At 37.5% G+C, this 20624-nt stretch overlaps 1 protein-coding gene across 1 annotated transcript in view; it reads right to left on the reverse strand.

Moving 5' to 3' along the window:
* AVL9 (AVL9 cell migration associated) overlaps nt 1-20624 on the reverse strand; it is a 47462-nt gene continuing 26838 nt past the window's right edge. The window contains exons 7-17 of the mRNA XM_010398749.4: nt 20226-20292; nt 19530-19570; nt 18348-18386; nt 14801-14870; nt 13643-14190; nt 10728-10862; nt 9723-9942; nt 8223-8340; nt 7411-7464; nt 5450-5538; nt 1-4597 (exon numbers count right to left, since the gene is read on the reverse strand). Coding sequence (XP_010397051.2) covers nt 4503-4597; nt 5450-5538; nt 7411-7464; nt 8223-8340; nt 9723-9942; nt 10728-10862; nt 13643-14190; nt 14801-14870; nt 18348-18386; nt 19530-19570; nt 20226-20292 — 1476 coding nt within the window. The 3' untranslated portion in view covers nt 1-4502. The remainder of the gene's footprint in view (nt 4598-5449; nt 5539-7410; nt 7465-8222; nt 8341-9722; nt 9943-10727; nt 10863-13642; nt 14191-14800; nt 14871-18347; nt 18387-19529; nt 19571-20225; nt 20293-20624) is intronic.

Below are 20624 nucleotides of genomic sequence, written 5' to 3' on the forward strand. Positions count from 1 at the left end.
GCAATTTGTCATACATCTTTAATCATAACACAATAATGTAGTGTTTCTCCCTTTAATGAATACTCTCCATGTTGCCCTTTTTAATGAAAACCAAACACCTACAAGAAAGTGGAATTGCAGTGCATAAAAAAACACAACGTAAATTTATCTTTCAGTGTCTTTGCACAACTACTTGCACACAGTTGGAAAAACCTTAACAAATTTTAGGGAATTGCAACCATTCTCTAGACATAACCTTTGTCTAATTTACATCTAAATCTTACCCAAGGCAGTCGGTTTCCTCCTTCTGGAAGCACCCATTTATCAAATTGTTCTCAGACAGGTACAGTGACAGCTGCAGTAGAAGTTCTGAAGTTTTAAAACAGCTCACTATGGCAGAGAACTGGATGTGCAGCAATTAATTTACACAGCATCTTGATTTTGACCAGATGTCACAATCCACAGAAACTACAAGTTACTTTGAAGCTAAATCTACACCAAAATTTTAGTTATACTTGAAATTCTTATCGATGTAAGAGAGGTCTGTGACCTCCTGAGGACTTCAATCAATTCACAACAAGCAGCACCCCACAGAGAATAAAAAGTCTCACTAGAGGATCCTCTTGTCATAAATTTGCAAAAAGCAGCATCCATAATCAGTTTAAATGGAAGACAAAAATTTCAAAAAGACTGCCAGTGAATTACAAGCAGCTACCAATATCAAAACCAGATGCCTGCAAATGTCTTCTGGTGGAATTAATTTATTAAAATAATACAGCTTTTTGAGCAGACAGAACTTTTAACAGGCTGGATGTATTTTATTTTTCAAGCAGCACAAGAAAAATCAAATACATTACTTTTATGTTCAATTATCAAGCAATAATTTCTATGTTTAAAAACTGCAATCACACCTTCACTTCTACAATTAAATACTGCCACATTAGTTTCTTTGCTTAGTAATAATTTGTATGGAAATCAGAAGCTCATTTATGCAAAATATTATATTTAATTACAAAGGTGCTTAAAACAGAAGTACAAAGTCAAACAAGTGCAATGTACCAGAACACTGACCTAAAAATTCTAATTAAATTGTGACATTTGAGGAAACTGATGTGAGGAATTAAGGTTATGACATGAAAATGACTGATGAAAGATGCTGAACACGTCAGTCAAATGAAATAAAAGGTCAGCAATACTTAAGTCTTGTGGGGTTTTGGGGACTTACATCTCATATCTCTGCTCAACAGGCAGTTCCTCAAGCTGGCTCATATGAAAAGCTGAGGTTGATGCCTATGATGACAGAAAGTTGAGAGGTGTGCTATTGTGTTACCTGTAAGTCAGTGTGTGCTGCATGTTGACAGCCAGAAATACCTTTGCAACATCAAATCACGACAGAGCTGTAACAATACCTTCACAGCTGACTGATTAGAGGGACTGTCACCAATTCACTTAGGACCCATTGTTTCTTATGGTGCAGAAACGGATGTCAGGGCTTTTGAAATGGAAGTCAACTGCTTAAATCTTTCTGAATAATTAATAATGCCTGCACTGGAAATTTTAAAACAGAGGAGAGGAAAATAACTTGCATTTGCATTGGATTTAACTAAAGAGGTTACAAGCATTAAATTAAGAAGAGAACTACATGAGCTTAGATGAACCTCAGTGGCTGCATGCCTTCCTACAACCCAAAAGTAAGCTTAAGCAAATGTTGGAGAGCAAACGTAGATGTTAATGAAGACAACTAATTATGAAGATCCCTTCATCTCCACCCACTCTCCATGAGTCTTAATCACTGTTTAAATCTGAGTTTAAATCTGAGTCCAACTTGCTAGCAGGGTACCAGCTCTTAAAAAGACTGAAGAGTAATGTAAGTTTTTTATTCTGTCATTTGTAAAGAAAGGAAAATACTCTTAATCAGGTTGTATGTTTGGTTCCACAACAAAGACAGCTGGGACAGTGAGAAAACAGCTGCAGAGAAAGATCTGTCTGGTCTTTTCTTGGCCATAAGAGAAAAATTGTGGAGTATCACAACAGAGTCACTGTACAAAGCAACAAGCAGCTGATGAGGGCACCTTGTTCTGTCTTTCCTCAGATTAATCCACCAGAAAACAAACAAACAAACAAAGGTCAGCTTTCTAAAACCCCTAGGCCAGTGAGGGGATCTGTGGTAATAAGGGGAATGCCAAGAGCTAACAAATTTGCCATATAAATTTGGAGCATCTGAGAATTCAACAGAGAAACCTCAGGTTAGGAGGTGACAAAGACAAAGGATATTGAAAAGGGATCCTTGAAGGTCCTGCTTCTACAGCTTGTACACATAAATACCAACCACTTGCCTGGCTTCTAGAACTCACCATTGTGAGCTCCTAAGCCTAAATCTACCTAGGTATGCCTTAAGTTGCTGAAGTTAGTTTTATAGGTACTTAAATCCCTTATGGACCTTTCTTCAGTCTTCATTACAACATGGACCCTGACCACTTAAATCCCAAACAGCAGATAATACGTTAGTCATTTCACAAAAGCAAGTGATTATTTTGGGTTATTTTCTTATCTGCATGCTGAATCAAACAGCTCTAGACACACCATGAATAAACAGCTCTAGTCTTACTTCACTGCATATAAAGTAATACCTAGTCTTTGAAAAGATATAAATGTCTATTACAGAGTTGTGGAATAAAACAGAAAAGAGCATCAGAAGTTTTAGGAGATATACAAAGACACAGAGACCAGGAGCAATAGCTGCAGTTTGATAGATACATCTTACTTGTGTGTCAGAAGCAATAAATTAGTAGAGCTTTAGGGGCCTTTCTGCCCTTCTCAAATCAAACTATTCAAACTAGCTGTTTACTTTCAGGTTTTCCACAGTCATTCTATCTAGTCTGTCCTGGAAAAAAAATTAAAAGAAGGCTTTAAACCACATCCCATGTTTTCAAATCACTGAAGCAAAAAAACTGACAACCGAGTTGCTGGACAGTGACAATGTGATACAAGTGTGTCTTTTCTATTAGCTTTATAAATGCACAGAAGGAATTAAAACACAATTTCTTAACAACATTCAAGCCTTCTTGTTTATCTCTTGTACAGCTGCTCCATTTTATTTGAGGAACAGGAAAAATAACCATGACTACAAATCTTGGCCCCAGAAAAGAACACGGCAAAATGCTGACAGATACTGATGAGGCAATAAACTAAGAGCCTTTTGATACACAAAAGTTGGAACACTTGATAATGTAATGTAGAAAATGTTAAGAGCAACATGTGGGGATGTCAGAAGGCATAGAGAGGCACACACATTGCAAGAAAACAGGAAATAATCTCCCTTGGAACCAAGAAATGTGGGAAGTGCAATACACTTGCATACAGAAGACACCACATGCATGGTACATTGGAAATACAGCATGATGCCACATCTTTTCAAATAAACTAGTATATTTCTTCACACAAGGATATGAACTGAGCTGTTCTAGTTTCTCTCAATTCTAGTGTTACTTTCCTTATGAAGAAAGCAATTATTCAAACAGCACATTCCCTGAGTCGACACAGAAAATCCACATAGCTGATTTTCATTTGGAAGAGTCCTCATAACTTTACTGGGGAAAAAAGCCCCAAAACACGCAGAGTTTGCTACTGTGCTAGTTTTGGGTGGGTTTAGTACTTCATATTCATATGTATGCAACTACATCAATGTTGTAATTACATCCTAATAGAGCAAGACCCCACAAAACTGTCTGTAATCCAATCCCAATTTGGGAGAAATGCTTTGTAATACTTTCCCTGAAGAGATCTCTCCAACTGGAATCCCATTCACATCCCAGGGGAAAAACTCAGCTAAAATATATGTAAAAATATGAAGGTCTACTGCATGACTTGAAAAAAACTACTGATTTTGCAACTGTCACACAGATTTGGAAACACTAGAGATCTAGAGACAGATTAATTCAAACAACTCTACATGGATACAGAGGATAGAGGAAAAAAAACCCCTTGTCAGCCAGAGTCTTACTCTACACCTTGTTGATTTTAATTTGCAGGTAAAAGCATGAAAGTTCCACCCTTTAAGGGTTGCAGAGATTCTCTCAAATCCAGCCTAAAAGAGGAATTATTATTTATATTCTGCTTATTTCTAACAATAATTCACAAACATTTGGCTATCTGGATTGAAAAATAGAACTACTTTACATAAATATCTTCAACATCCAAGAAAATGTACAAATCTAAAGTCAAACACATTTGGCTTGTAACAAGCCCTGTTTGCTAATGTCTTTATAAAGGCTCAGTTTTAAAGAGTAGTCATTTTAAATATAACCAATATACTGCAAATGCCATCCCATTGTATGGTGACACCATTCTTCTATACTTCTAGAGAAAGTGAATAATGACATTCCACATCTGCTTGCAAGCAACATATACCTTATTTTGGTCCTGGGTAGTTAATCTCCCCTCCTACATTTTGGAGTGGTATTTTTACAGCTCAGAGAAAGATTGCACCTGAAATAGCCAGCAGCATTCTGCCAAAGCAGCATTTAGTCCCCAAGGCTTTGGGTTGACTGTGTGAAAGTGGAGAACCAGGATGACATAGCTGATTTTGCACTTGTGAAGGCTCCTCCAACAGACTGACCTGCAATACAAAACAAAGATCGGTAGTGAAGTGTTATCTTTACTGAGTTGCTACAAGGAAATATATTTTTTTTAATTTAAAAATTACTCAATTAGTTGTCCAATTTGGGATTTAAAATCCAATTCCAGAGTCTGTGCCAGAAAATATTCAAAGAACTTGAACACAGTAGCTCAGCAGAAACGGCCTATGATGTCCTTTGGCTGGGAAGGCTTGGTAGACTTTGGGCTGAAAGGCACTCCTGGCCAGAGTGCACCACAGCAAAAAGAAAAGACAGACTCCAACGGAATAAAAGAGAAAGTTAAACAATTTTTGGCACAGCTACTGCCAAACAACTATCAGACCCTTAAACAAGTGAACTCCCATTATCTCACACTGCAAGATGACACCGTGATGATGGCCCTGTTCAAACGCAACAAGTGACTTCCAGAAAATTACAGACTGCTTCAAAATCTGCAGAAACTGACACAAGGACTTCTTCTGATCTCAACCAGCTTTGTATAGTTTCAGTCAAAGTGATATCAAAGTTGAGAATAACTCAATGCAGATGGTGGTATGGTCAAAGTATTTACCAAATTACATGGGATCTCTTACCTGAACATCTCTCTTCCCATATTTATCTCCAGGCCACACTGGAAAAGGAACGTACACTAATTTCTTTGTCTAGCTGCTTCTCTTTCCACTATTACACAATATATGGGGCCTCGATCAGCAGCTTTAGCCTTCAAAATGTTGCTCTGATTTGTGCATGTTATAAAGTACACTTGGACAAAAACAAAATACAACTGAGAAATGGGATGCTTCTCTAAAAAGGATCTGGCTTAGATGTAAACTGATTTTAAATAGATTTCTTACCTACAGCTTTTCCCGTTTGTACCACATTCCGGCTGGTAGAAACCATCACATTTCCAATCTTCTTTCCACGTTCACTGTTTTGCACTGAGCTAAAAAAGAGAGATACTGAAGACTGTTAGGTGACTGACTTCTTATTACTCCCAGGTGTAAATACACTAGTTAAAGTATGTGTCATTACACACAGATTTACAGAGCATACATATATATAGTTCATGTATATGGTCAAGCCCAATTCCTGCACTCATCCACAGAGATCAGTTAGGCAAGCTTCTCAGAGGATGAAAAGATGCTGCCAGCAGGACAGGAAATCAAAACACCCAACGGTTCATTCTTATACAGCACACTTCAAACCTTTCGCAGACTCTATCGGGTTGGAAAAGACCTTTGAGATCGAGTCCGACCCATGGCTGAACACCACCCTGTCAATCAAACCATGGCACTAAGCACAGTGTCCAGTCATTCCTTAAACACCTCCCGGGATGGGGACTCTACCACCTCCCTGGGCAGCCCATTCCAATACTCAGTCAATCTCTCCTAAACGTTTACCAAAACGCATTTATGATCTGAATTACAAAGTCAGATTTGCAGTGGTTTTGGGAATTCTTAGCTCCAATACATAACCTTTAAACAGAACAGTAAGTGTAACTGATCAGTCCTTTTTTTTCTAAGTAGAGTTTTCTTTGTGTCTTGGTCTCTAAGATTAACTTTTTGATCAAGGACAGTTTACATTCATGCTTTTGTTAAAGAAATGCAAGAAAATGACAGACACTATCATCATTTGGAAAGAAAAGCACAAAAGCAATCAGTTCTACTGCAAAAGTACAATCACTTGAAAATAATCTCATTTAGTTTTAAATTGTAACTTTCAAGTCCACATTTCAGGCTTTGCAAACTCATTAATGTGAAACTCAACATCAGGCCACATTCTTTTCCCACTTCCAAAAATCTTCAATGTAGATGGAAAAAGCAGAAAGAACAGAATACACCAAAACCAAGTTTAGGCTCAGTTTGCAAAGGCAAGTAATTTTGATGAGGATCTGGTACCAAAGTCCCACCTGCAGAATAAAGTCACCGTTGCAAAAATACTTATTATTTGAAGCACACTAAGAACTACTGGTCCTTTTACGTTGATCTCACACTACCCAGAAGAATTAGTAACTCTCCTTTCACACAAGGGGACAAAAACAGAACAACATTACAGATACCTCCAGAGCTTTCAAATTAAGTCTTTGTAGAAAGATCATCCATTAATTAGAGAGAGAAGAGAGACTGTTGTTTTATGGTCAGCACAGCTAAGTGAGAAAAGAATCCTTTTTGCCTGGTGCTTAAACCCCAGGCTGAATTCTGGCTTCAGTTAGAGCTGAACAGCTACGGAAAAAACAAGCACCACTGAATTTTAGGCTGGAATTCTAAAGGCAGCAGTTGAGATCAACTCACAGTTCAGCTGAGTCTGGGTCAATAAGAAACTACGAAAAACTCATTGTAACTTGTAAATTGAAGGAACTGAACCACATCTCAGTATGCATACAGTGAACTTTGAGTTTTAGAACAATGCTGTACTAGCAGTGTTAAAAAACAGCTAATTAGAAAGAAAAAAACGTTGCTGTCTCCTAATAGTGAGATCTAACGTCAAATCACTGACAGAAGTTGTAACAGCTTTAGCTGACAAATTAAAAATACACGTACAAAAGCCTCATAATTGCAATGCAAAAAAATCAATCTATTATGTAAAGTCCAACACAAAATAGCGCATTAGCCTTTTTTTTTTAAATTATTATTTATTTCAGGCCAATGTTTCATCTTTAGATGTGGTGATGTTTTGAGAGAACATTGAGTATAGTTTCATGAAGATGGCCAATTAGAATACTATTTTGTCTAGTTCATGATAGCAACAGTCATACAGTTATTGATATTTGACCACACTTTTAAAAAAAATACAAATCAAGGTACTATGTACTTACTGTGACAATCTTAACTTAACATCTGATACAGAGTACTGTCCCTGGAATGGATGGCTAGAAGAGGAGGAAAAACCCAAGAAAACATTAATTTCTTTTTCAAGATGAATCTGTATCTGTAATTATTAGCTGTACTCCCCTCTGTGCTTTAACAAAAAAAAAAAAATTTTTTTTAAATATTTTGGAGATGTACTACTCTGTCACTTCACAGAAGTCTGGGTTGCAGTGACTATTCAGCAATAGATTTCTCATGAACTACCTGTAAGATGTCTTCTATTTACGGACGAGATATTAACAACCTTTTCACACTAAGTCAAAAGCACCTCCTTCCAGCAACACAGAGCAAATAAAAAACATCTCCTAAGTAGACCAAAAGAGCTTTGTAGGTCTAAGGAAAAACCTTTTTCAGACTACAGCAACTGACAAAGTTAAAGCAAACAAAACTCCCTGCAGTACAGCAATACTAAACAAAACTAAACAAATGCTAAAGTAACACTAAACAAAACACATGCACAGCCAACACTGGTACCAAGCCTGGCACTGTTGAATATTTCAGGGAAACTACACATAAAACAGCCAGCTCTCCTCTATCCCCACCAGTGACAACCTTGGACACAGCTACTCCCTGTACATGTGGGATTAAGTAATAAAAAGGAGAACCATCTGAGGACGCTTCCCAAGGAATGACAAACTTTCTGTAGCTGGGGGCAGCGGACAATCAACTTGAACAAGTTTCACCTCTCCTGACTCTGGATATGTTTTTCCTCATAAAACCACTGCCCAGAATTAGAGTAAATACAAAAAAGTTTCCTTACCTAGAATTTACCTCTGCAAGAGCTGGATGCTTGTTGCTATTCCATACTCTGTAGTTGTGGGTATTTTTCCAGGCTGTTACAAACGCTGTCCCAAAGTCTGACAAAATCTTTTCATTGTCTGATAAATTAAAGACAAGAATTTGCAGAAATTCATTAGAGATGTAATAATTACAAGATCAATTACTTTTTTTCTTGCAAAGAAAAATTTCATTTTTCCAGGCTCTTATCAAGTCAGTAACAATTAGAACTCCAGTACTAAAACCTGGGTACTCTAAAAATGGCTTATTTTTATTTTAAAGTGTCAAAAATATACAATACCAGGACAAGAGGGGAAAAAAAAAAGCTAAAAACTATTTTTCTTATTTTTAGTTCATTTATAAAGCTCTAAGAGCTTAACTGGGAAAAAAATAATCCGAGCATATGTCTCTTGACTTTTTCTCTGGGCAATGACAGGAAAGGAAAGAGAATGGCCACATAGCAACCAAGAACAAAACACCATTTGCATTGGTTTTGGTCAGATACACTGGGCCTTGCTGCACTGTTATTACTCACTCAAACTTAGTAACTCCCAAATCCACTCCAAAACTGCACTAGGAAATACTGTGGAATAAACTTATCATAACAACGACCCCTTTAAAACACTGAAGAGTATAGGAAATAACAGCCAGCCAGTGAAGTAGTATGAGTTCCCAGATATTTCATATCACTCTGGTAATCCTCTTAAAATATTAATTTTGTCAGACCAAGAACTTGGCATTTTTCAGACTTTAAAATCAGGTTCTCAATTCCATGTTTTCTCACAAATACCACAAAACAAAATCTGAATTGAATCAGTGTGAATAGAGAAAAATCATTATGAGAATGAAGTTAACAGGGTGAGTGCAGGGCAAACTAAACATTTTCCACAAATAAAAGCCACTGATTCTTTTATTTATATTCACACAAAAGGTTGGAACATAGAGAATTCCTTCTGAGGTAAAGCAAAAAATGTTGAGCTCCAGGAAACAAAAGCTTATAAAGCCTGTAGGTGACACTTTTCACTTATGTGAATCCCCACTTACAACCATGGCAAGAAGGGAAAAGAGCTGCAACAGTCCAGCAAAACTTCCTGAAAACAGATGCTTAACTTCATGTCTCCTTGAATCCATATAGTTTCCCAAAATTAACTTCAGGTTGCAATACAGTCTAGAAGACACTCAGATTCGTAACAGTCTCATCATACACAGGTTTCAGGCACTTCTACTTTTAGTAGAAAACAATTAAATCAAGAAGAAAACAATTAAATCAAGAAGACAGTGTAATAAGTGTCTGTAAGGCTATGAACTAAGGATTAATGACAAGCTTGTCGAGAAACAGCAAAGACAGACAAAGACAACTGAAAAAGCAGCCTAAAATGAAACTTTAGGCAGAGGAAGATCCACTGACAGACCACACAGCAACAGAGCAAATGCTTGACATGTCCACCCTCATCTCCATCCCTAGACAAGGTATCTGTTCTACCTGGTTGCAGCACAGCAGCAAGCAGTGCATGAAGATAAGCACTGAACTGAGCCCTGATCCACTCATCTCCTCCTTCCCATCCAGTGCCATCAAGGAACACATCATCTCTGTTCTCAGTTACATGCTTCACCAAGTAATCTGAAAATCTTAGGTCAGCAGTTGTTGGGTTCAGGATCTTACGGAGTTCTGGATCGTGGATTTGTACATGAGCATCTTCTATCTGTTTGAAATAATTCCAAGGGTAAACATTTATCTAAACAAAACTGCTTATACAAATTTACACCACTACATATTGCTACCTAAATCTAAACCCTCACTCCCCCAAAATACCAACAAGAAACAAATAGCCAAAGAAAACAATGAACTAGCTGTTCTCAGAAAGTCAGATATATCTGATATATCCAGAATTCGATCATTTCCCTGGCACACAGTAAAAGCTGCTTATTTGACAGGATCTGGCAGAAAGTTTGGCAGGGGAAGTACGGTGCTTTTTGATTATCACCTCTATTTATTAAGTTGATTACCTACATGGAACCATCTTAGGTTACCAGATGCTGATTACATAGTTGTGTCTATTTGCTAGAAGTGACACTGTGGGTATTTTAGATACCGTGGTTTTACCCTCTTGATTATACCAGAAGGAAGTCAAATTAGTACCTGCATCTGAGTCTCATCTGTAAGCACTTATTTTTGAAGACCTCACTACAAAGCCATGAAAAAGCCCATGACATGAAAAATAAAATTACACCACCAACACAAATTTAACAAGTGCCCTGCAAATTCAAATATTGGACACGTATAAAACCACGGACAATAGTTTTGCACAGCTTATCTAACCCTGTCCTCTCAAGTCATAGAAATTTAATAAACTTCTGCAGCTGAGAATTTATTTCATATGGAAAGAATTCAAAACTCGGGCATGTATGTGAAACTGTAAAGCTACGTTTAAAATGGAACCTCAGCTTCCTTCCACTCTCCCCCCAGCTCAGATGCAAAGATCCATACTTCCACAATTGCATCACTCAGGTGTTTCTGCTGACGGAACAGGATATTGGTAGCTCCTGCAACAAAGCCACGGACGCTCACATCCGACAGGAGATGATGCTGCTGCAGCGCCATGTACGGCAAACAAAGGTACCCCTGGAGCAAGAGACATTTAGAGAGATAACATTCAAAAAAAGTGTCTGTATTCAGAGGTTTTCCAAATAAAAGCCAGCACATTTCACCCAGAATGAACCTTGGTTATTACAGTTTCAGCCACAATTATCTGTTGTTTTGCTACATGACACTTGTGAAGCGAAGCCACCAGATTGCACATTAATTAAATTTTTCAAGAGATTGTGTTGCCTTTCAGTCTCAGGACTGAAACTGAAATCCAAAGCAAAAGATGAGAATTAAATGTCCTTGTAAGGCAACAGAATAAGCAGTGTAAGAGCAATAATAAGCAACAAGACTGAGGCCTCAGGTCAGTTCAGAGACAAGAAGTCAGTGGAGGTAAGGATTCACCTCTCCAGTTGTGCACATGATGTCTTCAGTTGTGAGGCACATAATGCAGGAAAGCTACAGACAGCTATCCACATTTTGTGGGTGGAGATTTCCAGACACCGGAGATAGCAATCAATTTTTGATAAGCGTACGCAAGCCTGCTTTAAGGAGCAGGACAGAAAGCAACACACTGTGCTTTTTAGCCATTTCAGGGTTGTAAGTTCATCTAGTAACCTACACTCCAATTTAAAAAAAAGTCAAAACATTTCGAAAAAGGTTTTGAGTTAGTCATTGAGGGACTATTGAGAGGCAGATGCAGGTAAATTTCTTTTTAAATGTAGGATCAACATGCCCCTGACATCTAATTCCAGCTGTTCAGCTGCATAAAGCTCAAAGTAATTTATTCACTAGGACTAATGGCACACTGGACAGAAACAAAGAGCACACACTTTATCACCCAGTACGTGGTAATTGGAAACATATGGAAGAAAGGAGCACAACTACTCCCTTCTGTTACATTAGACACAAGGACGGCCTTAGAGATGACAAGCACTTATCAGCTGAAAACAAACAGCCTGTGTCAAAGGAACAACAGTGCTTTGAAAGGAATCACAAACCTAAAATGGAAAGTTTTCAAAAAATACAGCTTAAGAAGCAGCAAAAGGAAGGTTTAATTACTGTATCTAAAGAAGCAAAGTCTGGGAAATCTTTAACTAAGTATCAAATGTCAGTTTCCAAGTGCACATTTGTAAGTACAAGAATTTTTATTTCCATGAACATGCTCTGTTCTTTTTTAAAAGAGTGCAAATGAAATGACTGTTAGATCCTACAGGACTGGTACTAAAGAAACACGTACCACAAGCTATTTTCCCTTATACTCAGGTGTACCTGGATAATGTATTATGCCACCGGGCAAAACCTCCAAATTCAAATTTGTCAGATTTATTAGTCTTTCTATGGCATGGCATGGAACAATCCTGAGTTAAGAGCTGTAAAAGAGATATCAACTTTCCAGTAAGTGGTTAAAACTAACTTTGAATCAGATTTTTCTGCTAACTCAGACATGTAAAGCCTGTTCTACTTTAATTACATTGGATGAACTCAAGTGAAAAGTGCCTTTGTAGAACAGAAGGCAAACATGTAGAAACTGTCAGCTTCCTTAAAATTCTTTTCCATTTGATGAGCTTAGCAACAAACAAAAGTTTGCACTTGGAGGTTCCCTTATCAATTATTTTATTCTTGCTTTCCATCTAGTATTTTCAAAGAACAAGACTAAATACATTTTACAGGCTATAGTTAACATCAGACAGATCATAAGGACCAACACCAGATGCAGATCTTTGTTGAAACAGCATTTCTAATGATGACATGAGGCAATACAGGGCAATGACATTTGAGCTGCTCACTTGGGCCCACACAGTGTACTATTTCCAATGAAAGCTACAGTGAGAAGCTTAAACACAATCATAAAATACAATATTCTGCAAGGAAATGCAAATAAACCCCTGCAAAGGAAGAAAAACCACTTTGAACATCACCAGCTTGAGGAAATAAATCTGAATCTTCTCTCTTCCTACTACGGGCAAATGTTCACTTAAAAGTTTATTACATTAAAAACAAAACAGTGAAAGGTAGTATATAATTTCTGTTATTGATAGCAGTATCTTTAAAAGGGATGCATTTGGTTTTTATGGGAAACTAGCCCTACTAACCAGCCCTATTTACCAGACCTATTGCTTGTTATCTGACTATGCCTATCAGAGTCATTAGAGATTCTGGAGTACCTGGAGCTCAGTTAGGTATCAGTGCAAGCTCAAAATTCAGCAGCTCAGCACCATGCACAGAGAAAGAGATACAGATAAACAGAAAGAGTTATCATGGACAGAAGGGTGAAATTTTATCTTTTTTTTTTGTGTGTGTGTATATATGTATATATGCATTTATATACACATTTTGTGCATATACAGACATACACATTTAAAAATACATATACAGATATAAATTAAAAGAGGAAAACATAGGTTTACATGTCAACAAAGGTAGAGCTTTCAGAATCTTTGTTCAGATTAATGTATCTAAAGGCTTCTGAAGTACTCTGATCTTGCCCTATATAGGTTAGATCATCGATTCTTTAGAGTAAAAGGAAACTGTAGTTTCTGCTACATACAATTTACTAACCACAGTGGGGCTGCAGGTTATCACCATGCAAAATTGCAAAAAAAAAATGCAAATCGTATTAAAGTATAGGTATGAAAGTGGAATGCAAATATGCATGGGCACAACCCTCTCAGGCCTTTCCACCTGCCTGAGACCATACTCACATGTTTTGTAGTACCCTACTGTCCACCTGGAGTTCAGTAACCAAAATTATTAGCCACTTCTGAGAAAAAAAGAAGTCTTTAAGAGTTACCAGGTACCACAAAGAACATGCTTACCTTTGTAAAAATAGCCAGTGGCATCCCATACTGATCCTCTTCCAACCCAGACACCAGTCCCTGAACAAGCACCGTGTGCCCTGTGTTTGCCTGGGGCTGCACAGTGATGGGAAGGCCTTCAGAGCTCACACCCTTGCTCCGAAGGTTTTCTGCCGGTTCTGATGCTGGATTCTCACGTTCTCCTTCTTTCAAATTAGACTCCTCCAAAACACTGGGATCCAGGGTCTCCCAGTCACTTTCTGAGGATGCTGGAGAAGCACGGGAAGGAACTTTCAAGCGCTGCACAGTACCGTTGGAGGACTGAGCTCCATTGCAAGTCTTCTCGGGCTGGGAGAAAGGCACATTTGCTTTTGGACCTTCCAGTGAATTATTTCCTGCCATCTTCCTGTCTCCCTTTCCCATTCCTAAGTTTGCATTTGAAGCATCAGCAGCAGACACAGAAGCATAGTCATCTAACCGTGGCGTATTTTCCTGCAAGCCAGCATCCTCTGATATGCTCTTCCTTGGTCTGTACTGTGAGCAGTCACTAAGACCATGTTCAATCATACCTGGAAAGTGACAGCACACACAAATATCAGCATCTCAACAGAAATTTAAGTGACTTCTGTAGGGGGGGGGAAAAAAAAGTGCTCTTGTGTACATAGAGGAAATCATGTATTTTAAACACCACTTAGGGGAGAGAGGGGTGTGTTAAAAAAACCAAACCCCAACCCCACAGTTTCTCCCCTAAAGAATCTGCCCTAACATCTTTGCCTTAAGAAGACTGGCTAGAAGCTAAGGATTAGCAAGGTTAGGGGTTATGTTTGTTTGAGTGTTTGTTTTTTAAGAGCACATGTGGAAGTAAAAGTTTGTATTTTGGGGTTTTAAGGAACTCAACACAAATGTGTGACTTATTCAGGGGCCCCATCTATGTTACCCACAAGAAATACAGAAAATCCAGTGGCTCCAATTAAGCCCAAGAAATAATCCATGAAGTGCAAGTAGTAAGTGTTCAGAGGTGTGTACATAGTACATGGACATGCATACAAGTCACCCATTCTTCAGGCAACATATCAACCTAACTTTATCATCACATGAGTTGATTTCCAAGTGACAGCACAACCAGCCTCAGTTATCACCAGAAAGCACATAAAAAGATGTTCAAACTTCTCCTCTTACCAGGAAAGAGTGACAGGACAGTCATCAGAGCTCCCACCAATCTATTTACAGGAGAAATATAAAACAGCACCTGGTGGCAGGAGGGAGGGCAATGGGAGGAAGAGAGAATGCAAGAGAGGAAAGGGGAATTAGGGAGGGGAGAATGAGAAAAATAACATTACACTTATGCATGACAAATGACACATGCAAACTATTCAAGGCACTGCTTTTCATGTTATATTAGAAAGTCTGCTTACTAAAAAAACTTCCTACAGCAGTTCAAAGTAAGTATTTAAATGTCTATAGAATCCTTGTATAATATTTGTAATATATGTTATTTATATATATATATACACACATACACATGTGTTTGTAACACACTCGTCAGTTATTCAGATTTTTCTATCGGTTTTTAAGATTTTTTTCCAGATCGATCCAGTTACTGAAGGACTGACAGAAAAAAGTTGTTCCTGGCATGCTGCATAAATTCTTGCTCATTTGTAACACATTAAATTCTCTGTTATAAATCAAAGAGGCCAAGTAATCTCCATTCCAGAACACTGACACAAACCTATGCAAAAACATTTCTTTTAAGGAGTTATATTAAGGATATGTAGATAAATGAAAAACAGGATAAATGTTGCATGCATTTATTATAATAATATTCTTATGTAACAAAAAAGATCTTTGGAAACAGAAGACATGACTGATACTAACTTTGGTAAAGCACTTAAGGCATAACATGGGAAAACAGAATCTCCTTAATTAAATCAGAGAGACTGGAATCAGTAAATTAGTTAGGAATTCAAAAGGGGGTGTCAAAGGCTAGCAATGAAAGAAGAAACAGAAGCCAGACTGAATATTACTACAGGAATTTCTTCAAAATAGGCCTTCAGGGAAAAAGGGGGAAAAAGGAAAAAAAAAAAACCAAACAAAACCAGAACAACCCAAACCCAAAAAATTCCCACAAAAGTAAACTTGTTTAAAAATGCCATTTTTACATCCTTAATCAGCACAATACCAGTAATACAGAATCATCTGACTTTATGACTTTGCAGTCCAGTTTAATAGGTGTATGATGAAATTAAAAGTCCAAGTTTGTGGACTTAGTCTTAATAAGAGACTTCTGCTGTAAGAAAGAAAGACACTTTAGAAGAGACTGATGAATAATAACTCATGTCCCACTAGTATTTGCCAGTCTACAAGCTAGTGAATTGATAGAACCAAGAGAAAGACCTACACAGCCTTAACACAGGCCAAATGATGTTTAATGGTACCTCAGCTAAAAACAGACTATGTATATTATCCTGAACATATCAAAAAGAAAAATTGTACAAGATAGATAAATTCAAATTGCAACAACCACTGAAAAAGCATGATGAGAAGAACAAGCAGCTCATCTGTGGAAAGAGTTTTGGCTGACTCCAATGGGAATAAAAATTCTAACTTTAAGGATGCTGCTTTATAAGGTATGCATGAAAAATGTATGATATAATAGCAATGAACTGCAACAGAAAGCCTATGATACTCCCACAGGTTTCAATTCTCAGACACCATGCATTCTCAGCCAAGCTTATTTTTAAGCCTACAGAAATAATTAAGTCTATAAAGAAGTACCTTGTTTTAAAGGAATCTATTCCAGTCTAGGTTTTTGTTTGGGTACGCCACTTACTTACGGCAAATACTTTTCTATATTTGTTTCATCAGGTCCCTCTGCCATCTTTCTGTCTATAAGGATGCACGGTTCCTTATCCCTCCCAATCCCACTACATGGCCCACAGCATTTACATCAGCAAACAGGGTGGTCCTGGCAGCAGAAAGTGAAATGATCACCATCTGGAAGTAGTCTTCCAGCCTAATAACAGCTGAGAGGTGAAAAAAATTCTTCTAGCCTGTGGAAAAACATCAACCAAATTGCTACAGATTAAAGGAAATTAGTCTGTGGCATTTTTCAGATCAAGGAGAATTGGCATTACTAGTGGCTTCTTGCATATTATATTTAAGGTCTTTGAACATACAGATTCCCACAGTTATTCTGAAACCATAACATCTGCCAGAAAACAGGCAGTGCCTGAAAACCAAAACTTTCTTTTGAAATTGCAAGTGTTGTCTTCCTGTCAGAGCTTAGGGAAAAACAGACACAAAGCAACCTGCAGGTTTGTTCCATAAGCATTCAGTTATTTTCAAAACAATTTTGTATGTTTGAGTGATGTGAACACACTCGGGAAATCTCTCTCCTCTCTTCCTGTGCACTTGTGTCTCGTGGTTTGAGCAGTTTCAGAAAAGAACTGTAGCTCAGTGAAGTACTTTCTTTGTGTATGTCCAAATGCTGAACTGATGTTGTGACTCCTACTGTGCCATAATTGTATTTTCTCAAGTATACCTTTTGCATACCCTTTAATCAGAAGCTTTTTGCATACCCTTTAATATACTCATCTTCAGCATATACCTCTTTAATGCAGAAACTGCATTTATTCTTATCAACAAATATTGAGAAGTGTCAAGGTATATCTGACTAACAGAATTAAGTGACAACTGCTAAAGCTTCAGAGAAGCTGCTACATCTGTTTTGCAATGGAATAGCATATTTACTGCCTCACAAAAGATATCTAGGTCTCAGATATAGACTTAAAAAAACACCTCCAAAACTCTTTTGATAACTTATAGATTAAATCCTACTGACTTTCCAGCTGCAGCTAACAGGAAATTCTAACATGCCTTCTCAGCACAGTGAAGAAGATGGGTTTTAACACAGCAGGTTCACTGAAGAAAAAGCAGCATTTGGGAAACTGAAACAAAACTTTAAACAACATTTTTAAACAAACCAAAACAAAATCCCTGCATAAATGTGTCTGGCAGCTGATACACAGTCATTTCACTCAAAGTTCTAGTTCTAGGGCATTAATATGAACACAGAAGCAAACAAATGTCTCAGTTTCACATCTGCTTTCACATTTTGCATATTACACTTAAATTACTAAAATAGCATTGCTTCTGAGGCAGTAAGATAGCCCAAACCAAGCACTGAGCCTAGAATTCAGCAGTTATTACCAATTTATAACCTGAGTTCAGCCTGACCTAACAGATCCAGCTCTCTTCATTGTCTCCTGCAGGTGTCCATACAATTCAGGTGTGAAGGACACTTCTAGCATTTGTTTCCTTTGATGTGTCCATTTAAAGACTCAACCAGAAGTTCTCCTTACTGAATCTCTGTAAAGCTGTATGTGCCCTTTTAGGTACCCACATTTCCTATCAGTTCCTCCACACAGGTACCTATCTGCATGATGTGTATCCTGTCCTGTATTTTACAGTAGGTTAAGTTTCTCTGGTTGCATTTCATCCCATTTTACTTACTCTGGCTGGGATAGCAACTAAAAAAGCAAAATGTGGACAGAAGTGGAGACAAATTTATAGGTCAACACACAGTAGTTTCTTTTAGCCTAATAACCCAATTTACATATTGATGCAAAGTTGTTGATATGAATGCACATGCTTCTATTTTATGTATGAAAAAAATTTAACAGTTGTATCTCATTTAAACTACCTGCCTCAGCTTACAAAATGTTACCTTTTTCTCTAGAAGAATCAATTTAAAAAGGATCAAGACCTGAAAAAAACACAAAAAGAAAAATTATGGTGAGTGAACCGGTGCCATTTTTCAAAAACACTGCGCAAGTATAATTTCTTGTTCAAGGTTTTATGTTAATCACTGTATAAGTATCAAATGGCCAAATGCATTTGACCAGTTAAAACCAGTGTTCCAACATCCTTTCTCCACCTCAGTACGCATTTAAAAAAAGCATGAGATGCAAAAAAACCCCAAAAAACAACCAAAACCTCCACAAACAAGAGCTGTGTAATTTGAATCATACGTAGCTTAGCAGAAAGAACATGTTGTGCAATTCCAGAATTTTAAAAAACAGTAAACTGCATAAACACAGAAGAGTTCCTCCACAGAATTACTGAAAAAATCCAGCAAAATTACAAGAGTAGTATTCACCTCACCTAATTTTAGGCACCTAGAGAAGAAGCATCTAGATCAGAAGTGGCTGTCCAGACCCTACACTCAAGGAAAAACACAGATGCTTCTGGGGCATGATTGGCAGACATCTGAAGTTAAACAAACATGAGTCCTACTCCAAAAATCTACTGAGCAGGTACAAATACACCATGAAATTCAGATTCTTAAAGGTGTTTCCTTGATGCATCTGAGTTAATAAAAGATTCTAAATGCTATTTGTACTTTAGCTATAAGATACACACTCAATTTCAACAGAAATAAGGAAAAGAAGGAGAGGTCCAAGTCCCCTCAGGTTCTATGATGGCAGAAGCTACAAAACTTACAAAACACGAGGAAGTTGTGTCCAAGTTGTGTCTTTACAGACTTTAGCAATAGTCTTTTATCACATTCATCAAATGAGAAACAGGACATAGAAACAATAATCACAAATATCATAAATGAGATAGCATTTGCACTTTGGGACAGGAGTAAAAAATGTCACACAAACCTAGAAATCCTCAAGAATCCCTCAGACTAACAAAACTCATTAGCCTGGAATGCGCTTTCACTGAAGTTATGCAGGTGGAATTGGAGGGAAAAATCAGGAGGCTGTAAGCAGCAGTACTTAGGAAACAGTCTTCTTACTCGTAGCTCAGGTATGTCAAGATATGTTTATTTTTATGTTCCTCACAAAGCATTTTACTCCACAAAATAGTGCAGTCCTTTCTATAGCTAGTAGAGAATGCCTACCTTGTGTCTAAAATGGAGAACAAGATCCCGAGGAGACAGACCTGAGACACCAAAAAGAGAGCAATTATTACAGTTCAACAGTTCATAGGGATACTAACTCACTTCTTGTCACCATTTTTCAGCATGAGGGAGATACCCATTATGGATTCTGTGTGAACCTGGTTATTTCAATAGCAGAATTCATACAAAATCTTTTCTTTTTTTTCAGTAGAAGCAAGAATTCATCTACAATAGATATAATAACAACATGAATAGTTGTGCTCTGAGTTAACTCCCATTGGCTGCCACACAGCATTAGGGAAACACTGAAGTAAATACTACACTGTGCATCCAGAAAACACGGGGAAGAGTCAGAACTGGGTGGTGAGATAGCCTAAATAACAGGTAGATGCAAGCTTGAATAATTTGATGGTGTGGGGTGCTCAATCTAAAAATTAAGACGGTATTGTTTACCAAAAGCAGATAAACAGCTGCTAGTCAGACTCGTAGGTCACGGAGAAGTATGGCTTTCAACCTGCAACTAACTCCTATTATGAAAGCAACACTACATTTTACATTCATTTAAATTCATTAATAAAGAAATGCAGACCTCTGGTGCTTAATCTATTAATGCACATAAGCAAATTAGCTCAGGAGAGGCATGTGTTGTTTAGTGTAACATCATCTCTGCTGCTTTGTAGAAAACAAGTCACTTACCAAGATAAACTTGTGACCCTTCTAACGAAGTACTGCCCAAAGAACTATTCATATGATCATAAAGTTCCTGTGAAAGTTAGAACAAAGGCAAAAAAAAAAAACCCAGGAGGTGTTAATGGCACATGGTAACACAAAACCCAGCATAAATAAAATTCTCTTATTCAAGGATTTCAACGGCTTATTCTAGAAAGAAAGCAGAATTTTACTAATGGAATCAACAGAGATACAGGCTGACAATCACACTCATATCTCGTTACAAATCAGAAAGTTGACTCTCTGTCAGGTTAGGGTAGTACATTTAGTTCATGTTAAAGTATTACAGGAGCTGAATAACTGAATGACTTATGCAAAATGAATATTTGAGCACTAAATTAAAACACTGACGTTTGTGGCCCTACA

Source organism: Corvus cornix, chromosome 2, assembly GCF_000738735.6.
Source record: "Corvus cornix cornix isolate S_Up_H32 chromosome 2, ASM73873v5, whole genome shotgun sequence".
Lineage (NCBI taxonomy): Eukaryota > Metazoa > Chordata > Aves > Passeriformes > Corvidae > Corvus > Corvus cornix.